This window comes from Rhyacophila brunnea, unplaced genomic scaffold (genome assembly GCF_057557595.1).
Source record: "Rhyacophila brunnea isolate RB1 unplaced genomic scaffold, BYU_Rbru_1.0 scaffold_21, whole genome shotgun sequence".
NCBI classification, from domain to species: Eukaryota; Metazoa; Arthropoda; class Insecta; order Trichoptera; family Rhyacophilidae; genus Rhyacophila; species Rhyacophila brunnea.
In genome coordinates, this window is record NW_028232871.1 from 11,729,877 (window position 1) to 11,751,393 (window position 21,517).

At 35.9% G+C, this 21,517-nt stretch overlaps 1 protein-coding gene across 1 annotated transcript in view; it reads left to right on the forward strand.

The window, feature by feature from the left end:
* Positions 1-21,517, forward strand: part of spri (Src homology 2 domain-containing protein sprint) — a 512,295-nt gene that overhangs the window by 315,448 nt on the left and 175,330 nt on the right. The window contains exon 3 of the mRNA XM_085949236.1: positions 19,288-19,885. Within this exon, the coding sequence (XP_085805362.1) occupies positions 19,288-19,885 (598 nt within the window). The remainder of the gene's footprint in view (positions 1-19,287; positions 19,886-21,517) is intronic.

The window sequence follows — 21,517 nt, forward strand, 5'->3', positions numbered from 1 at the left end:
ATGTATTATCCTGCAGTTGCAGGCTTGCATGCATGGATCGAAAAAGTTTTGAATATTCTGAATTTTCATGTTATCTAGAGTAAGGGTTTCTTTCGATCTGCGCCTGCGCAGTACAATGATAGTAGCGAACCTGTCGGCAAAAAAACAAACTACTTATACTTATTTTGAGGTTAACAGATTTTCACTACCTGTCAAATAGTACCATACAATGACAACATCGCGTCTCGCTTACTCTTGAAGAATGAGATTGGAGAGACAGTCAACACTTTTACGTGTAAACAGTTATTGTCACGATAGTTTAAAATAAATGCACTATTGCTGCCAGTAAATCCATGTACGTGTTGTGTATAGGCGCTATAAGGCTTAATTATTTGTATGTACGTAACAATTACTCATTACTGCCATTTTCAATTTATGGTTTATTTTATCAAATTCTAAAAAGCTCATAGTTAAACTTCCTGCCCGCTTAACCTTACTGCTGAAGGTCGACATTTTATAATTTGATTTATTAGCATTCAAACATTATTAATATTTATATTATGCTCTTAGCATCCTATAGTACCCGCTTCCTCCGCTCAAACGAAGGGATGCGAAATTAAGGGTCGCTAGTATGCATCCGGCGCGGATTATTCATTTTAATATTCAAAACAGTGCATCTGCTATGACACTGATCTTGAATAATCGTCGATGGCCATTACTGTGTAGGTACACTCGATAGTATTGCATTTCATTTGGAAAAGGGTGAAATACTAGTGAAATACAAAAATTTGCAAGTTTTAGACACTTGTGTTCATAACAAACAACATACTCTAATGAATTTAAGTTTTGTACTATTCCATTTCAGTCGTTTTTTGCGACCTGGGTTTCGCCTTTCGGCATCTTCAGGCACTATGTACACTGACCAAAAGTTAAATATACACTGGCAAAGAATACAATGAACTCTAATAACTATATAACTAATCAATTCTATAAAAGTAGGTATTATCACCTACCTATTAAGTCATTTTTCATTGTTCCCAGAATGGATGATTTTACACCTCTTGAGTGTAGTATTTTTATTGTTTATAATTACTAATATCTATTTAGACGATTTACATATGCCTATCTAGTGTATTATTATTGATAGAGTAGGGGGTTTTTTACAAACACTATTTGTGTGTTATGCTTTTTTTTATTGTGATCTTTTTATTGTTTTAAGAATTTATGGTTTTGTTATGAATAGTCTCCAAAGTGTCAATTGGGCCTGACCAAGGACGACTATATTCAAGCCCGCGTTGAATGAGAGCTGTGAATTTCAATCGTAGTGCTATGCGTTACGTATTCTTATCTATAATATGGTAAACTGTTTGTAGAAAATGATAAATGTTATAAAATGGTAATACATTTATTAATTTGAACGAAATATCCAATCGAAGATAATCAATGACCAGCACTATCATCGTAATTCGCAATTCAGTGCTCCGTCCTGACTATAGTTAGGTCCAGACAGGTCTGAGAAATAGATCATATTCAAACAATTTATCACGGACGTATGCATGCAAACATTCAGCAGAAATTTCTAATGATGGTAAATTCATTGAATCAAGCTTGTAATTTTATATTGCAATCAAATGAATGAAATTGTACGTAGAAAACGAATTAAGTTCTGCAACGGGTCATTCTTTCCGCAACCAAGGTAGAGGCGTCAATTGTGATTCCCAACCTAATGCATGCGAAATAGAAATTCCGTATTCAGCGAATACCTAGTAAGACTGATTGCACACAGTCTTTCTCAAACTATTAGGTACCACCTCAGAGTATAATATTTATAGTAATATTGGATGACCGCAACCTCAGTACCCGGGTAGAATCCCACACGAGATATATCGTGTCCGGAAACTTGTACGTATGCAGTTCGCCGTATCACACTTCACCGTGAAATTATGTTGTATCGGAAATATATGGCCGTACTGACATAAAATTCGTGTTTAAATAAAACACGGTTCTGCACGGTTTACACTGGAAGCCAGCAGCAAACAAATTTTGAAGACAGCTGATATAGGTTCTGACTTTCTTTGACTACTTTTGATATTTATTTATTAATTACCTGTAGATGATTGTAAATGTCTAACAAGTTAATAATACATCTTAGAAGGAATACCTACTGTCTTTTATAATTGGTATTATAATATAATATTTTAAAAGTCCTAGAGACCGAAAACTTTAACGTGAGACCTGGCGGCGGCGCTCGTGTTGATCTTATCTATGGTTTTCGATTTCGAAGTATTGCCAGGATTAAAAGATATTATTTCCCACTTCCTTAAATAATGGTATACATTTTTTCCCAATAACTTAGGATAATTTTTATATGGCAGCATTAAAATGTTAAGTGTGTTTTGTAGCTGTCATCGCGGCAACTCTTTATATAACGTTGTTGAAGAGGCGAATGAGGTTATTTTGTAAATTTTCTTCTTCACAGTAGGAGATAAGATGACTTATAAACTTCCTGCTGTCACTTTTCAAAGCTTTTGCCATTATTAACACGTCTAAATGACTGGTACCGCGCACTTATAACAAACGTCAAATGCGTTCAAGGTGAGGGGAATGAATATTGAAACGCGAGAGGAGGGGATCTAGTTCTCCAAGCCGCCGCCCATCACCGTAAAGTGTTCGCACTGTAGTATGTATCATTCGTTTTTTATTCGTAACACTAAATGGATATTTCAATTTCAATTTCAATTTTCAATTTCAATTTCAATTTTCAATTTCAATTTATTTATTTTTACATATTGTGGACATTACAAATTATAAGTTTAAGACGTTCACAACATGACATAAAAAAGAGATAGATAATATGTTATTAAACAAATATGTACATACAAAAATATTAATTATATAGGTACATGGAAATACACCGGATGAGTTAAGCAGACCCTATTTTAAAAATTTATAAAATAACGTCCACCTATACTCATCCTCACGTAGGTGGAATATATCAACACCCGAAGCAATTTCGTTGAACATAGTTATCGCCCTCCCAATTGGCATTACCAGTGGCAGGTTGGTTCTGCACCTTGGGAGAATAAACAACTGATGTTCTCTATTTCTAAGATAGTTATCAGGGACATACAGGTTTACGATTATCGTTTTTAAGTACTTTCCTGTGGAGATACAAATTCGCCGTTTTTATACAACAAAGCTAGTGAGGTACATATTGTTTTTTCATTAAAATCTCAATTTCGCCAAAATGGTTAATTTGCCCATTTTATAAAACACCGACGATATATTTCCGATAAGTACAACATTTCACGATGAAGTGTGATGCGGCGAACTGCATACGTACAATTTTCCGGACACGCTAAATTAAATATAGTGGGCGTTGGACCCGGATACTATAGGCTATTCTAATTCGAACAATCGGTGATTATAATCAATGAATTGTAAGTATTAACTATTGGAATGTATTTTAATCCAACCTCTTAAATTAAGTATCTTGATTTTCAAGTAATTTCTTTGTTTTTCCATCATTTTGAATTTTACGAACCACGCGTCGAGGAGTTACGGAGTCAGGTCGTCTGTTCGACTTCCTTATAAATCTGAGAATCGGATCGCAATTTGTGGATTTCGCAGACAATCAAAACCGCACGCGAGTGCCAGGACCCCTCTACACCGGAGCCAGAACATAAACTCTAAATGCTATTCGACTAACTACACGGTGTTTTTAACATTACTTTCCATTACATGCTAAAAATCCTAACATTATGTGAAAACACTACTGAAAGTAATTCACTGACGGCTGTTTTCTATATTGTTGCATTCCTATTAACATGTTTGTTTTGACTAATTCTATAATTTTTTTTCCGACCATGTCCGATCCTAATAGGATCATATGGGCCTCCACAGAGTAGAGGTTTGTATTAACAGATTTTGTTTTTTACGAGAAATGGATGTCAGCCACTTGCTCAATCTATTAGGTCCATACCCTGACTCTCACACAAATTGAAAAACAATATGTGTACTTGCCAGATCCAGGATTCGAACCTGGGACCCACGGCGTGATTATCATTCTATATTTGGTTGAACTAATTTATTTTTATTTTTATTTTTAGCCAGTTTATTTCTTTTAATACATTTGAAATTCAATATGGTTACATAAATGCAACAACTTTAAATTTATAATAGACAAAAAAAAACACGGCATAGGACGTGTTAAGTAGAATTTTTGTTTTAACTTATTTTGCGCATCTATTCTATACACAAGGCTGCTACGGCAGCTATCTAGGGTAGGTTTGTATCGAATCATTAGCACTTATTGTAACGATATCAATATGTTTATTTATGTACTTATTTTCATTATTATTTTACTCGCTTTTTAACACATTGAATCAATAATGTCCATTATATCTACTTTGTTACAGTATGCTCTTGAATTTACTCCAAGCATAAACTTCTTATTTCATAGGTAATCGAAAAGATTAAAATACGTAATGTTTCACTAGTAGGCAAAATACACATCGTTGAAACAGTGAATATTTTATTTATTTTTAAATAGTCAGTATGCTTTATTGTGTGCACCCTGTAGAGTGTAGCGCATAGTACCCCCGGTCGAGCGTTACACATTCCGTTGGGTTAAAGGTGAAGAAACTCGCCTTTTGCATTTTACGAAATGGGTTCCGTTCCGGTCCGCGAATTCCTGCACCTAATAATACCTGAAACACAATAAAATTGCCGTCTCCTATACATCGCAATTTTAACCTGTTGTAAAGTAGGCACTACGACTACACAATAGTTTCTGGTTTTACCTGGCCTCTGACATGTTTTGTACATCGAATCTTTTGTAGTATTATGATTTATGACCAATGTTTTGAATGAATTATTCGTAATATTTTTACAAAGAAATATCTATTTGATTTGCTGAAAATAGAGCTGAGTTACGAGCTACAGGAATACAAGTCGAAAAGACATTAAATTCTAACATTAATTTCTTAAATTGTGGAAAAAAACCGTTTAATTTGTCAGACACTGGTTGCGTTTTTTGCAGTGGACTGTAATTTGAAGATGCTTATGGATTACGGATCTAGGAGGGGAGTTTAAACAGGATGCCAGGCAATGACCTTTTATGTTGAGAGGGCTGGAGCGCGCTGAAGCTCACAAGCGGAATGTCACTCTTACGGTTTCATTTGGTTTTTGGTATAAATGATGATAAGTTTAGGATGGATGATAGACGCGACGTTCTCTCAAAACGTATCAGATTTAGCGCAACGAATGTTGAACAGATGCGTTTTGGATGAGTTACTCTATGTTTACTTTGTGCGTCCGCTGTCTTGAAGTAACTGGATGTAACTACCTCACGGTCTACTAATGACCCGTGACTGGTTATCACCTGGTCTTGCGACAATAATAAAGAAGTATTTGAGGTAGGTGGGAAAATAAGGAATGATGGCTATCATAATTGGCCCAACCGAACCAATGAACATTTTGTTGTGAAGGTTTTAGCGATCTTTATTTTATCTCTGAATGTATTTTCTGTGAAGGTAACTGGTAATGAAATATTATCTAAAAACTATTTTGGTCGCCGTTTTACCAAGATGGCTCCGTTTTCCCAAAAGTGCGAGAGTGACTCCTGGCAGATTCATCAAACGATCAACGGGAAAAAAGAAGGTTAAAAGCAGTCAAAAAACCTTAAGATCGTACTTCACTGAAACGGCAAATAATTTTCAACAGTAGGTGCGACGAAATTTCTCACTAGTCGCCAATTGGAGACGGATAGTCGAAGTGTCCGCACGTCGATTTGTTTTGTCATGGCGTCGGATGAAAATATTCTTAAAATGTACTTAAAAAGAAAACATGTCAATGAATATACTATTATTATTAGTAATATAACATTAAATGGACGCATGTTGGATTTTTATGACAAATTATATTTCGTTCGGCACGCGTCATTTGCACAATCCGCGCATCGCCTAGCCACGATCTTTTTAGACCATGCCTCAACTGAAGTATAGCCTTAATCCCCCGATAGTTCCAAGGCATGCTACATTACGTTGAATTGAAAATTTTAAGTAAGTAGTAAGTATTTAATAAGAAATTTATTATACACTATCTTCTCCTATGAATTTAAATATTCGAGGCTTATTTAGGCAACATATAATCTGCATATATAATTAACTATTTGTGTGAATCACAAAAATGTGTTCGGCGGCCCTCGTAGTCTGATGTTTTACACACTGGCTTTTCTTCCGGGGGCGCCATTATTTAGTTTGGTCGCTGTTGTTTGATATTTTCTTCGTATCGATTGACAGTCCATCATTACGACAATATCGATCTCTCAGTTCCGCCATTAAGATTGGAAATTTCTCCGCAATCAGGCGTAATGATGCGCCACGGTCTCGGCTCGTGGGCACGTGCCGTCTCGGAGTGTAACGTCACCAAAGGCTTGCTCATCAGGCGGTAGCTAATCGATTGTTTGCACCTAATCATCTTGGCGTAAAGTACCAATCGAAAAGTGATGGTTCATTTAGAATTTCCGTCATCTTGTCAGGCGTTAATTAAGATCGCTTCATTCTATTTTCTAATTGCCTCACTAAAGGCAGCAAATATAAAGTGTTTCAGTTCGCCTTTCTCCTTTTTGAAGTTATACTTCTTTTGGCGCGTTTGGGAAAACAGATCAGAGTGTATTTTTTAGCGTGTGACGAAGTTGCGCGCGCCGATGTAACACATAATTTGTTATTATGATTAAATTCATTTCGGTCTCAAGGGTACATGCGCATGCACATAGTGTCATTTAGTTAGTCGTTCAATACAACCAAGTAAATAGCACATCTTGTAAACATAACCAATATTGTGTCATAATAAATATATATGTTTATAAACAAATTTCTGGAGACTAACATTCAACACTGTCAATTTATATTCATAGAACTTTATTTATATTGGAGTGTATATTTATTTTTCATTGTAAAGAATGTGTATCAAGATTTGAGGCTATATTTATGTAAATATTATTTATGAGTAAAATTATATATCAATAAATAAATAAATTTTGTGAATGTTGAGTTGGTAAATAATTCAAAAAATATATTAAAATTTGATTTTTTATTAATTCATCGTGGGCACTTCTGAATCAATTATAACCTATGGCAGAGATGAGTTTTGGTGTAATACAATAATTAAATTACAATTATCATGTGCTATATGAGACACAGATGAATCGCGTACGTTTTCATCAACCTAATCCACTGTACCATTAATAGACTCAGGCAACAGCTTATTTTGTTTTGTTACGCCAAAGAAGTAAAAATTCTAACGGGCGTACATAAGTACACATGCTGATTTTTTTGTTTGTTTTGCGTTAAATTTTAATGGACTTTTGATTTTCTGGTTTTATATTGATTGTTATTGAAAACAAATGTTCATCATTTTGAAAATATACCTATAAAAATCCTAGAAAAAGGTTGGATTTATGCCAGGCGTACACACAAGGGGGGATTCGGGTCCGGGCCCTTCCCAGGAATTAAAAAAAATACAAATTATTTAGATCAATGGACTATTACTAATTCTTCATCTTCGTCAAGACAACGTGACTGAGGATTTAGTCGCGGATGATATGACTAACGAATAGCCTTTTCAACGTGTTGACCTCTTGGCAATCTGCAAAATCTGTGTCAGTGAAAAACCCGTAGCACTCTGCAACCATCTGATGCATCTAATGTTTGTTTTAATATTCTGAAGTGGTATTTTAAATACCAAGACGGTTCTCATGATACAAACGGACACTAAGGCGTAAAACCCACTTAACGCAGCGAGTGGGGCACTCGCGTAAAATTTCACAAGTGGCGCGTAAATCATCTAAAATACAACGTAATCAAATACGCCAGAGCACACTGGATTTGACGACGCATTGTGCCCGCCCGTCCCATGATTCACCGTTGTTTGGCTTCTCAGCGGGACGAATTAACGAAAATACAACGTAGCCCATTCATTGAACACGGCAAGCAAAATCACGCTTCTGGAAGCGTCGTCGATAGACGGGCGAGTAGACAATATTTAATAACAGTGAACTCATTGTTTAGTTTCTGCGTGTCCGATATTTCGCTGGTAGAATGATGTCATCGTGAATATTAATTACAAGCCCCGAGATATTTAATAATATTTTTATTGCTTTGTTATGAGAGACGCTGATAATAATAATTATTTTGTGCTTCTTGTGTCCCTTATTACATAGGTGAAGGGTAATGCGCGGGTGAGAGGGGGCCTACTTCGTAGTGAGCGCACCGAGCGCCGCTTTGGTGGGCTTTATGCCTAAAGATCCTTATAATTATGACTGTTAACTCATTCGCTACTGACTACATAATGATTTTTAATTACCACCTTTAAAATTCACGTTAATTACATTAATCGGCCGCCTGGTCATTACGCGCCAGGTGCGTCTTCAGCGTCCAAAGTATTAAGCCATGCATATTCGACATATACTTGTGTTATAGTTTTATAACTGCAAGCCAGGTCTTCACCGCTATACGAGTAGGTATCTGGGTATGTGGAATATATGTACCCAGTAAAATACGGGGGTCCGTTGTTGTAAATGCGGAAGTCAGTGGCGCCTGGTCAGGGAACTCAGAAATAATGGAAACTGAAATATCTACTTAACTGGTATGGAGTCACAGGCAACCGATCTCGAATGTGGAAGAATGTGGGGTAAACTTAAACACGTGTCAAGAATACGCTTGTCTCTCATTCTGACAACTGCTCTCGGTTTATGCACTATTGCTCATTCAATATTGGTATATTTGAAGTTTGCAACACACTATTGCACTATATAATGTGGGGTTAATTTTCATAGCACACTCACACATTCATACCGTCAAAATGTGGTTTATTGGAATTATATTTATTAAACTGTTCTGTGTGCCTGATTGATTTTTTGAACTTCGCCCCTTTCCTCTATCTTAAAAAAAACATTTTAAATTTAACGTAACATGCCTGATGCGTATTTTGTAAGCTAGAGATAGGATGCTTATTCAAGAAAATTGAGATTTGGACAAACAACTCAAAATTTCAAGGATTCTAGTTACTAATGCACTTCGATATAGAAAGTTCTTTTCTTTATAATTCACTAAAAAAATAATTTAAAATTTCTTCAATGGGTCATAAAATCGAATAACCCTTTCTGGGATAAATCATTAATTCAATTGTAAACGGGAATGTCTCTGTTGATTACATGTTAAACTGTAAAATTTCATTGTGCATTGCTAAGTGCATTTGAACTAACTAAAAAATAATAACAAGATAAAGAGAACTTTTATATACTTACCATGTTTTAAAATTTTCTGTTGAATCATATAAACTTGACAATTCTATGTATTAATAAATACTTTTTTTTGTACTTGATAGAAATACTGAGTAAATATTATAGAATACTGAAATGTCATTTTGACATTTCATATTGATTTCCATAGTAACGCACGTATATATTAATAATTTAGTTGCTAGGACCCCCTTAGCAACCAATAATAGTGAGTAGTAAATATTACTTTTAACGATTTTTTTCCGAAACATACAAAACAGAATTAACTGAAAATGAATTCAATTCTGATTAACGATGGCCAAAAGTATTAAAAGAATGTATTGTCGTCGTGTTCTGATATATTCTAAAAGTTTCAAATGTCTAGCTAGTCAGGAAGTTAGTTAAAAATCTTCAATCGTCCAATACAAATCTTGGACAAACAAGAAAAAATTAGTACTGGACACACATGAAAAAATCTGTACCGGACAAACAAGAATACGAGCTAATAAAAACGTGGTAATAAACACATTTACTTTTTAAAAAATAATAAGGCTTTAACATTGAAATGAGAATTTGTCCAAATTTTTCATACGCCATTGTCTTAGAACAAGGATTTTTGAGTTGTTTCCCTATAAAACTTGGGCATATATTATATAAATTCATTAAAAACCCCAACGTGTATAATCTACTAATTCAATTACATAGTTTGGTTAAGGCGCCCACCTACATACTTCAGCGGAGACTTTCCGTAATCGCTAAGCCCCAGGTACTTCGTGAAGTTTATTTAACTGCTCGGCTTAGGAATGTTTAGAATAATTTACTTACCACTTACTTTCATAGCGAAGTTGGGTCGGCTACGTGACTTTGGATTTTAGTGCCCGAAGGAAACTTCGTGGCTCTATCGCTTACACTATAGTTTATTTATAAGTATGTGATAACTTAAGGCTATACTTCAGTGTTGAGGCATGGTCGAAAAAGATCGTGGCTAGGCGATGCGCGGATTGTGCAAATGACGCGTGCCGAACGAAATATAATTGTCATAAAAATCCAACATGCGTCCATTTAATGTCATGTTTATTGTTATATTACTAATAATAATAGGATATTCATTGACATGTTTTCTTTTTTCATTACATACGTAAAGTTTTTTAGTCATTTTTACACGATTTAAGAATATTTTCATCCGACGTCTTGACAAAACAAATCGACGCGCGGATACCTCGACTATCGGTTTCCGATTGGCGACTAGTGAGAAATTTCGTCGCACCTACTGTTGAAAATTATTTGCCGTTTCACTGAAGTACGCTCTTAATGTTTAGCCCACTGCCTAGCATCGTCAATCAATCGGTCATAATTAAATTATAACCTACTTTTGATTTCTTTTCTTTCTAATATAATATTCAAAGTTTCCACATTTTATTCAACCCACCTCTCATTACCTTCGTCAAAATTGTTTCTTCTTCTTCTTCTTTCACCCTGTCATGACCCAGCATTGGGTTCCCTCGATCCATCGCCAACTCTTCCCTTCGCCTTCGGCCACGCCAGACCTCCAGCGCGTAGATTGCTTTTGTAGCACCGCTGCAGTGTGAGAAAGGGTCGGCCACGACGACGGAACTCTTGCCGCTGTGCCACAAGGGTACAAAGTGTCGCACTCTTTGACGGCATCCGGAACACATGTCTCAACCACGTAAAGCGTTTCTTCGTGATTACTTCAATCACCGAAGGCAGCAGTGTCCGCTCATGAACTCGAGTGTTTGTAACGCGGTCGTACCATTGAACTCCTTAGATTCGGCGGACACATCGATTCTTTAAGTTCAAAAGCCGAGACCTTTGAAACTTAGTAAGCTGCCATGTCTCACAGCCATACAGGAGCACAGGTAGCACGTAGTAATATAAAAATAAAAGGATTTATTCTGTGAAATTTGGATTCAGTCAAAAGGTCGCAGGTTCGTCACCTCGGTCCAAACTATAGTCGTTATAACGTCATAAATGAAAATAGTAAAACACAACAAACTCTTGTTAACTTTACAATGAAGGAACTTTGTTGCAATTCCACTTAGTTATCGACCGCCAATTAAAATATTTATTGAATATTTTTCTGATATTTCCAACAACTTTTCCGAAGAAAAACTTTCACCAATACAGTGCAATAAATAATACAACAATCGCCTACTCTTGAATTATCCGAATCACTCCAGTAACGAGGTCACTCCGCCCAGAGGTTGTTTGTCCTCCTTGCTTCCCCACGTTAATTCCAATAAGAAACAATTAGGACGAGGACCCTAGGCCATCGGTTTCGCCGCCAGGCCATCATCTGGCTTTATTGGGCCATTAAAAAGGGGAGACAATTGTCGGGAGAGTCGTCGCTTCACTTGGTATGACTTTGGGCGAAAAATAAGATAACGATATGGAAAAGTGGGGGTTGTTTTTGCCTTGTTATCGAAGGAAGTAATAGATGCAATGCATCGGTTACGGATTGTGAGTCATGGTGCTTTTGGATCATTGATTTATATGAGAATCACATGGCTTCTACAATATATTCGTAGTTAAATGTCTCGTTGGATAGTAATGGAGTACGTCATACAATGCATTTATATTAAACAAACGTTTTTTATTGAACATTCATTTAATATAAAAACGCAATTTAAAAAAATCTCAACATACAATATATTTCAAAAAAAAGTCTTTCTCTTTTGCCTTTAAGCTATCGATCCGTCTATGATTCAATGTGGTACTTCAATTTCCACCAATCAGAAATCAATCTGATTTGTTTTTGAATTATTGATAACCATGTACTTGCTTTTTTGTACAAGGTGGTTGTTAGTAATTTTGAACAATCACAAACACCCGGGCTTTGAGAAAAATACATAAATATTGTGTCCTCACCGGGATTGAACCCAGAACTCTCAAGTGGACGGCCTGCCAGGCAGGTACACACTGCACCATGAGTGCCGCCCAACAAAGGCATTGTCTTTACTAACTAAACCGCTACAGACGTCTGACATCAGCCAAGTTTTTGTTACTGACGTTCTTGTACTTTTCTATTCTGTATATTGTTTCTGAGGTTTTTTAAAATAATTTTTGTTTTCTATAATAATGAACCTAAACATTTCTATACCTTTTAAGTATATTCAATATTATATACGAAAATAGGAACATATTATGTTTATGTACATATATTTTGAACAATCTCAGAATATACATAATTATTAGAAATAAACAGGCTTGTTACAGGTTTAGATATATACTAATTACCGCTATCTTCGTAAACTTTCAAAATTCAGAACATAGGGAGGTATATACATACAGAAAGGTTAATGTCAAAGATTATAGAAAAATGTTAACGTTTAATTATTAGATACTATATAAAAGGAAAATTTGTTCGGTCCTTGTAAAAATACCACCTAAATTGGCGTATTTTAAAGACCTCCATTTTAAATCAAATCGGTCAAAACACCGTTCTTTTGTTTGATGAACAAAGCTTTTATATTCATATATCCAACTGACTTTCTCTTAGGCATACTTACATACTGCAGTCTGCAATTTAGAAGAGATATTTATTTAGCTACGTATTTTTTCGAGGTATAAATGAGAACTCTGCCATTCTGGGTAGTGTTGACCTGTGCGTCCCTGATAACTATCTTAGAAATAGAGAGCTTCAGTTGTTCATTCTCCCAATGTGCAGAACCAACCTGCCACTGGTAATGCGAATTGGGAGGGCGACAACTATGTTCAACCAAATTGCTTCGGGTGTTGATATATTCCTCTTACGTGAGGTGAGCTTAGGTGGACGCTTTTTTATAAATTATTAATCAGCAAACTCGGTGTAATTCTTTGAACTTTTATAAATGTGTAATTGTATTTTCACTGCTTTTGTATGTTTATATTATGTTCTCTTTTTATATTTTCATTTTTATCGTTTTTATTACTTTTTTATCTTTATAATTATGTTTCATGTGTTGTGAACGTCTTAAACTTATAATTTGTAATGTCCACAATATGTTTAAAAAAAAATTGAAATATTAATATTTAAAAGCTCTGCGACTGTTAAGTAATCGTTATGTGACGATGAATGTTATCACAGAAATTGAAATAAACAGAAATACATTCAATAAAATGAAAACATCGTGACTCAACGTTATCTTTGTGTGAGATAATGAACGTTGTACACTCCACTAAACAATTTTATCCACCGAGATTTTCTTTTATTTCCTTATCCTAAATACTTAGTTTTTCCTTGGTGATAATTTGCACTGTAATAGAAAGCGGAAAATGGGGGAGTTTTAGTTAGTGGCGGTAATTTGCTAAACTGCTTTTTAGGGCTGTTGTTGATGTATTGAGGCGCTTCCGAAGGTGTCATTCGCTAAATGGAGCTTTTCTTGAATACACAACCGTAATACTTGACAGGTGAATCAAAGTTGAAGTAGGTTTTTGTATATCATTAATTTAATATAATAATATATTATATTTTTAAAAACTGCCTCCACGCGGACATGCACCGTATGATACCACATGGACTTTATGGCGACCAGCGCATCTATTCTATACACCAGACTGCTTTCGGCCGCTATCTAGGGTAGAAAAGTATCCAAGTATTAGCACTTTTAGTTACACACACAAGTTAGTTGTAATTGTTACAATAAGTGCTATGTTTTAACAGCACCTCTATTGGCTGTGATAAATTTTGAAGTGAGATAAACAGTTTTGTCAGTTCAGACGGCTAACTTATTGTAATTGTTAAAATAGGTGTGAATTTTTCGATACTTTTCTACCCTAGTTAGCTGCCGTAAACGCCTGAAGTAGTCTTGTGTATAGAATAGATGTGCAGGCCCAAAAACTGGTTAAGCAACTCCAAAGCATGATCGCTTTTCACTCTCTTGAAGTTTATTAATAGATCACTTCTGCTGTCTGTATAACGAGTGACAATGAATAATCGATATTACCAATTTAGAAAGTGTTGCGCTTTTTGCAGTCAACTGTAATTTTAAGATGCTTGTAGATTACGGATCTAGAGGGTTTAAACAGGATACCAGGCACTTTGGGACCTTTAACAAGTCTAGGCGTGTCCGCTGTCTTGAAGTAACTGAATGTAACTTAATCACGGTCGACTTATGACCCATGACTGCTGGTCGCCTGGTATTGCTATAATATCTGGGTATTGGAGGTAGGTGGGAAAAGCGACCATAATTGGCCCAACCAGATAGATTTATAATAAGTAGGTATGTGGAATCTGTGACAAAAGTAAAAATCAATTAAAAATTATTTATCATGTCCCATTTAAACCAATGAATACAGGAAGGCAGATCATACGTTGTTTAGGGGCGGCATATAATAAAACGTTTGGGAGTATATTTCATGGAGATTTAAATTTTAAGACTAGAGAGTATATCAAAATACTAAAAATGTTTTTTGAATGTTAGTAAATTGTGTAAATTAAGATACGAGGGTGGGTCAATAAGTCCTTAGAAAAGCCGACAGGTGGCGCGACTAGTACTGTAAGCGGTTTGTTTTCATGCAGCGGCACTACCGATTCAGTATGCTGCGAAGTTTCAATCAGATTGGTCGGGTTGTTGTGTGTTTCTCGTACATTTAAAAAAAAAATTTATAACTGGTTAAATGAATTTAAACGTGGTCGTACATCAACATCAACAAAGGATGAACCACGCTCAGGACGTCCTGTAGAGGTGACTACACCAGAAATGATCAATAAAATCCACGATATGGTGTTAAGTGACCGAAGATTAAAGTTGAGTGAGATAATTGAGGTTACAGGGATCTCAAATGGTAGCGTCATTTCTATTTTACATGACAAATTGGGCATGAAAAATATTTCTGCAAGATGGGTGCCGCGTTTGCTCACAGTCGACAATAAACGCAATAGGGTGGTGGCCTCTAAAGCCCTGTTGTCGCTCATGCAACGCAATCCGGATGAATTTTTTCGTCGCTTTGTGACTGTAGATGAAACATGGATACACCACTATACTCCCGAGACGAAAGAACAGTCAAAGCAGTGGATTGCGAAGACAAACCATGTCCAAAGAAGGCGAAAACCGTAAAATCAGCTGGTAAGGTTATGGCTACTGTATTTTGCGATGCACGTGAAATTATTTTCGTTGACCATTTGGAAAAAGGAAAAACAATAACAGGGGATTATTATGCATCTTTATTGGACCAGCTAAAAAACGAAATTGAAGAAAAACGGCCTCATTTAAACAGGAAAAAAATCCTCTTTCATCAGGACAATGCCCGTGTTCACACATGTTTACGATCAATGGCTAAAATTGAAGAATTAAAGTTCGAATTGGTCGACCACCTACCGTATTCGCCAGATTTAGCCCCAGTGACTTTTTCCTTTTCCCAAACTTAAAAAAATGGCTAAGTGGACAACGTTTTTTTTCAAATGAAGAAGTCATCGATCGGACAAATGCTTATTTTGAGGACCTTCCGAAAACTTATTTTTCTGACGGTTTAAAAAAAATTGAGAAACGTCTAACCAAGTGTATTGAGCTCCAAGGAGATTATGTTGAGAAATAAAAAAAAATACAAAAATAAAAACTGTTTTAATGCTTTTTTCTAAGGAATTATTGACCCACCCTCGTATTATGTCGGTACGCAAAAATAATGAATTATAGCATAAAAACAACAAACTTACATTTTTTGACCATGTCCGATCCTAATAAGATCATATGGGCTGGGCCACAGTGTGGATGTTTGTATTAACAGATTTTTGTTTTTACGAGAAATGAATGTATAATACTTACTCAACCTAATTAGGTACATACTCTGACTTCAAACACAAATTGAAAAACAATATGTGTATTTGCTAGACCCAGGATTTGAACCTGTGACCCGCATCGTTTTAAGTCGCTCATTGCGCACACCGCACCTAGCGCGTAGCAATTAACGTCTTAATTAAATAGGGTAATTAACTGTGTCGCATGTGTATAATTGATACTAAATACAATACGGACAATAACATTTTTAATTAGTTTAAGGGCGGCATTTTGCCTAAGTGTGTCAGTGCCTACTGCTTTGCACGTATATTTTATAATATACTTCCTGGCACCTTCATATAATTGAGTGCTTCACAAGCATAGTGAACCAAGTCCATTCTGGTTATTTTTGAGTAAGCTAGGTTTAAACATGATATTTGAGTATTTCTAATTCTGTAAGGGTTATGATTACAATTCTAAAGTGTTATTTTGAGTACATTTAAGTTATGATGTAAGGAAATCATATCCTTACAGAATAAGAAATATTCAAATATAATGTTTGAACCTAGCTTACTAAAAAATAGCCGGAATGGATTTGGTCCACTATGCTTGCCAGTTAGGGGTTCCATGAAAGTTTACAAAATGCTCCAAGGGTTGCTCCAACAAAAAGTTTATGAAGCTGTTTCGGCCGGGGAAGGTTGCGACCATCAGCACTGAGGATAGCGACTACGAGTATGAATAACTATATTAATTGTGTTTATATATGAACTGCCCCCGTTTGTACAAAAGGGTCCATCAAATGATTCCTGTTTGTCTCATTATGCGGCGGTGTTAGAGAAGAACGAAGCATGGGCAGACTGAAAGGCATAACGCGCTTACCGTCAAATGTTTACGCTTCTGCGCCCCTCCGCTGCGAATCGGGATAATCCCGGTCTAAAGATACTTAATGTTACTGTCTATTATCTTTCTGAAAGTTTACGGCTAACTACAAACGTCCCCATGTCGCTATAATGTTATAAGGGACTAAACAATCTTAAATATTCCCGCCATTTTCCGTTTTAGGTTATGTGCATGTAAATAGCATCCATTGCCGTTTTCATGACGACCAGATATCAGAATTGGGATGACAAAAAGCACTTTAACAAAATCAAACATATCTTTTGCAATCGAGACACTGGATGGAGGGCAATCTGCTGCTACATTATACCTGTACTAGTCTACAGAGTCGAAGCCTGGACATTAGAGGAACGGATATGTATCTGCGGGGAATGGGACAACTGGGCGCTAGGATGATTGGGCGCCGCACTATCGAATTAAATAAATAGACATTCGTTATGATTTTGTACAGAAAGTTTTATAAAAATCGATGTTTCTTAAAATTAAAATCTCTCTTCTTGGTCGTGCACTCATGGCTGAGGATCGTTACCACATTTAAATTTCGCCATCCTTTGAGCGACTAAGACTTTCCATCCTTCTCGATCTTCCGCTTCTCTCAGGGCAGAATGGATGGTGCCCCCCCCCCCCCCCCCAGTCAGCTCTTTCACTTGGTCGCTCCATCGCGCAGACGCTCTTCCTCTGCTTCGCCTTCCCTGGAGGTTACCCAAAACTACCAGTCTCTCCAGGTTGTCCGGTCCGTGCCTGACAATATGTCCAAAAAACTGCAGAATTTTTCTCAGACATATCGTCTGAGAAGAATTAAAATAAACAATATTAAAACAATGAATTAGTCAAAAATCTCTCAAGTACAGCATAGAAAACTTAATAAACTAAATTTTAATGATAACTATGACCATAAAATTTATGTAATAAGAAGATAGGGTAATTTGACAAATTCACATTTTATAACCTTATTTTTACAATAATTTAAGGCCTCCCCCGGAAAGGGGTCTATATATCAGACTAAAACGGGTGTAGGTAGGTATATAGCATTGCTTACGTTATTGGAAAGTTTTATTATTTTATCCGCTACAGTTTTTGAGATATTAGCAATACTAAAATGTTTACCGTAGAAGAGGGGTCTATATGATTATTTTATTATCCAAAATAATAATAATAATAAAATTTTCAATGATAAAGAGTGCTTTCATGAACATAATTATTATCACAGATATACTCCAAAGTGCGCATGATCGAATAAAACTTTTAACGAATTAAAAGTTTTCAGATTTAATAATTAATAGTACAACTAAAATTGTAAATTATCAAAATATGTCTCAAATTGCAAGCTTCGTATTTTTCCGCTAGGTGCCTGTGGTAGTTAAAGACATCGCCTTAAGTTGTTGTAATTTGTATACACGTACCACGCTTTGACAATCTCTTCTCTGAAAGAAAAGTATCCCAACTACCTTAAACTTTTGTAGACTTTATTTGAGTTATGGATCACAGTTAGTCGCCCGCTTTTATTTCCCATCTCGGCGACCGCCCCTCGCAATTGTCTTACGCTGTGCCGTTTCCTGGTGCTGACGACGACGCTTCTTTGTCGAGGGATTCCTTACGGCGCGGTAAACTTTGCCGCCATTGAGTTTACCGCCCTCATTGGGGGCGAGGATTAAAAAGTTTGAGGTGCGCTGGAAATCGTTTTGTTTCGTTGGTTTATTTTCTTATTGAAATGTGATACCCCTGCAAAATTTTGTTTGTTGTTTGAATATTAATATTCTTTTAATGCTTCATTGATCTTTATATTCTGTACAGAGAACAATATTTATTAATGAATATAATAATTTTGGTGTTGTTTCCTTTCTTAACAATTCTAAGGAAAATAATCGGTTTATTTATTTTTAATAAAATATTCGAAGGATGACTCTACAACGGACATCTGGTGCACTTAGATAGTAAAATATGGCTTTATTCTCAATTTCAAAAGACGATACTTACAATGTTATGTATTAATATTATATTTTAGGCGGCTCTCGTAGTACAGTGTGTAAAGCGCTGGTCTTCCACCCGAGAGTTCTGGGTTCGATCCCGGTGAGGATACAATATTTATTTGTTTTTCTCAAAGCCTTGGTACCTTATTTGTGATTGTTCAAAATTACTAACAACCACCTTGTACGATAAAGCAAGGACATGGTTATTAATAATTGTAAATATTATATTTTACATGTGCAGGTGCATTACAGGTGCAATAATTCATCGTTCCGAGAAAGTCTACTGATTGTTCAGACTAAATTCCCAGAGACTCCCAAATTCTTAATTTTTTACCTCTACGGCCATGCAACCTCCTATATAACCATACAAAGTTACACATAGTTCACGCATCAAAACTTATTCACACAAATAGATCATTAAATAACTGTTTTTTTCTCTTTCCAGGAGTTCGTCTTTCCTTGAACCTCACATCCAAGGCGTTGGCTGGCGGACCGCTCCAGATTCCGACCGAGGCCAAGAAGACCACAGCACAGAAGACGATGAACAGTTTCTAATAAAAGAGTCTAGAACCACTCACTCTTTCAAGAAACCCAGCATATTACAACGAGGAAACCAGAGTCCGGACCGAGACAAAAGCAGGACAGAGCAACAGAAGAATTACAACCCGGCATTTGACGTGAAGCATACTACCAAAAATGATAACGATAGAAATTGTGATGCAGAAGATAATCTGAATAGAAGTAATGATGTGGATGAAGTAGATGGAAGAAATTTCGGGTTTGAATTGAAAGATGAGGATAAATCAAGAGCTGAAAGACTGAGGGAGAAATTCGAGCTGAAACAAGCGAGCAAGAAAGATGAAGTGGATGGTAGGCCGAGTGGTAGTGAAAAGTTGAAAAGTTTTAGGGGTGAATTGTTCGGTGGAGTTCAGGGGATTGTGAAAAAGGACGATGGAAGTGGTGCAGGTGTTGTGAACAGTGACCTGGAGAAGGATCATTTTAGACCGATTCCTGCCGGGAACTACAGAGACAGCCTGAGTCAGGTACGTGAATTTGAACTTGGCGTTAACCAAACATTAATTTTATTATTTTATTGTTTTATGTGATTGTTATCTCTCACTACATAAAAGTCGACCCTAAACGCTGGCTAGACGCTCATGCTTTTCCACAAGCCTACCTGCGCAAACCGGTTTGTATCGGGAAGTCCGTGTGTATGGATGAGAAAACTGTATCTCGTATTTTTTGCACAAACTATACCGCGCAGGCAAGTCACTGCCGTTTAGCCGGCGCAATAGACGATGATCATACGTTATTTTGTAACGAATTGAACTTATGATTTCCGTTTATGGAAAGCATTTAAGCATACACTGCACTAAATACATTTCAATGTACAAAAATCATTAAACAGTTTATTTTCAAACAAGAACTTCTTGTCAACGTAATAAAACTGTGAACTAACAAGCCCCTCCTATGCAGTTAATCGTACTTCCGTTTCAAATGAGAAACGCCCCTAAATTTATCATTTCATTTTACGCTTCCGTGGTGTACGGAACTATCAATTCACGTAATTTTATGTTTTCTATAACAAAAATAAATATATAAATCGATCAGTGGGTCTATTCTATGCTTATCGACCGCTAAAGTGATAAAGTGAACAATATTATCAAAATTAGGGTAGGTTTGTATCAAAATATTAGCACTTATTGTAACAATTACACGAAGCCGGTTTTTATTGTTGCAATAAGTGCTATATTTTAACAGCACCTATCTTGCTGCTGTTAAAATATCGCACTTATTGCAACAATAAAAACCGGCTTCGTGTAATTGTTACAATAAGTGCTAATATTTTGATACAAACCTACCCTAAGTTTGATACTATTTATCAATTTAGTGTTCGATAAGTATAGAATAGACCCACAGGAGTGATATTAACATTATTATTATTATACTTTTGGCTTATTGCGAAGAAGAAAAAGAGTCGCATCTAAAAAGAGAGCTGATACATTACAGGTGACAGGTACGTCACTGAGAAGTTTCTCATATGCGACTACAGCGACTTCTGGTTATCGGACAGTAGCATGTCATATGGTACAAAACCGCATGTGACCTCTGTTTATGGATAGCCTCTTACAAACATAATGGCCACTTCCACATATTTTTTAATGAGTATTCATATGAAGATTTACTTTAAGATTATTTTAATAATTACTAATATTATAATATTATCAATTTCTCAAATATCATACCAGAAAAACGTCAGGATCTTAAGTTTTCCAGTTAGATACTATTGTTTTTCGAATGAGGTAGGTTCCTGGTGAACTCTGAATTCAAATCGAGATATTTTTGACGTTGAATAACATCTTCAGACAGTTTTGTTGTCACCAAGGTTACCGATTATTAAACAAATATAAAATGAAGTAGGCAGATAGGTAGTCCACAAAATAATTTTTTGATAATGTATAAGATTAAACGTTCATTTCGTGAATTGAAACCAAACAAACACTTCAAAATACGTGCGCTCGTTATTAATATAGGAGGCCTTTGTATTCGAATTAAGGGGCCTTTGTATTATGTTTATGAACGCCCCAGAGCTAATGAATCAACGCATAATTTCGCATTATAAATTAAAACATAAAACTGGCTGCGGTAATAAAAAGGAGTGTATCGGCGGCTTG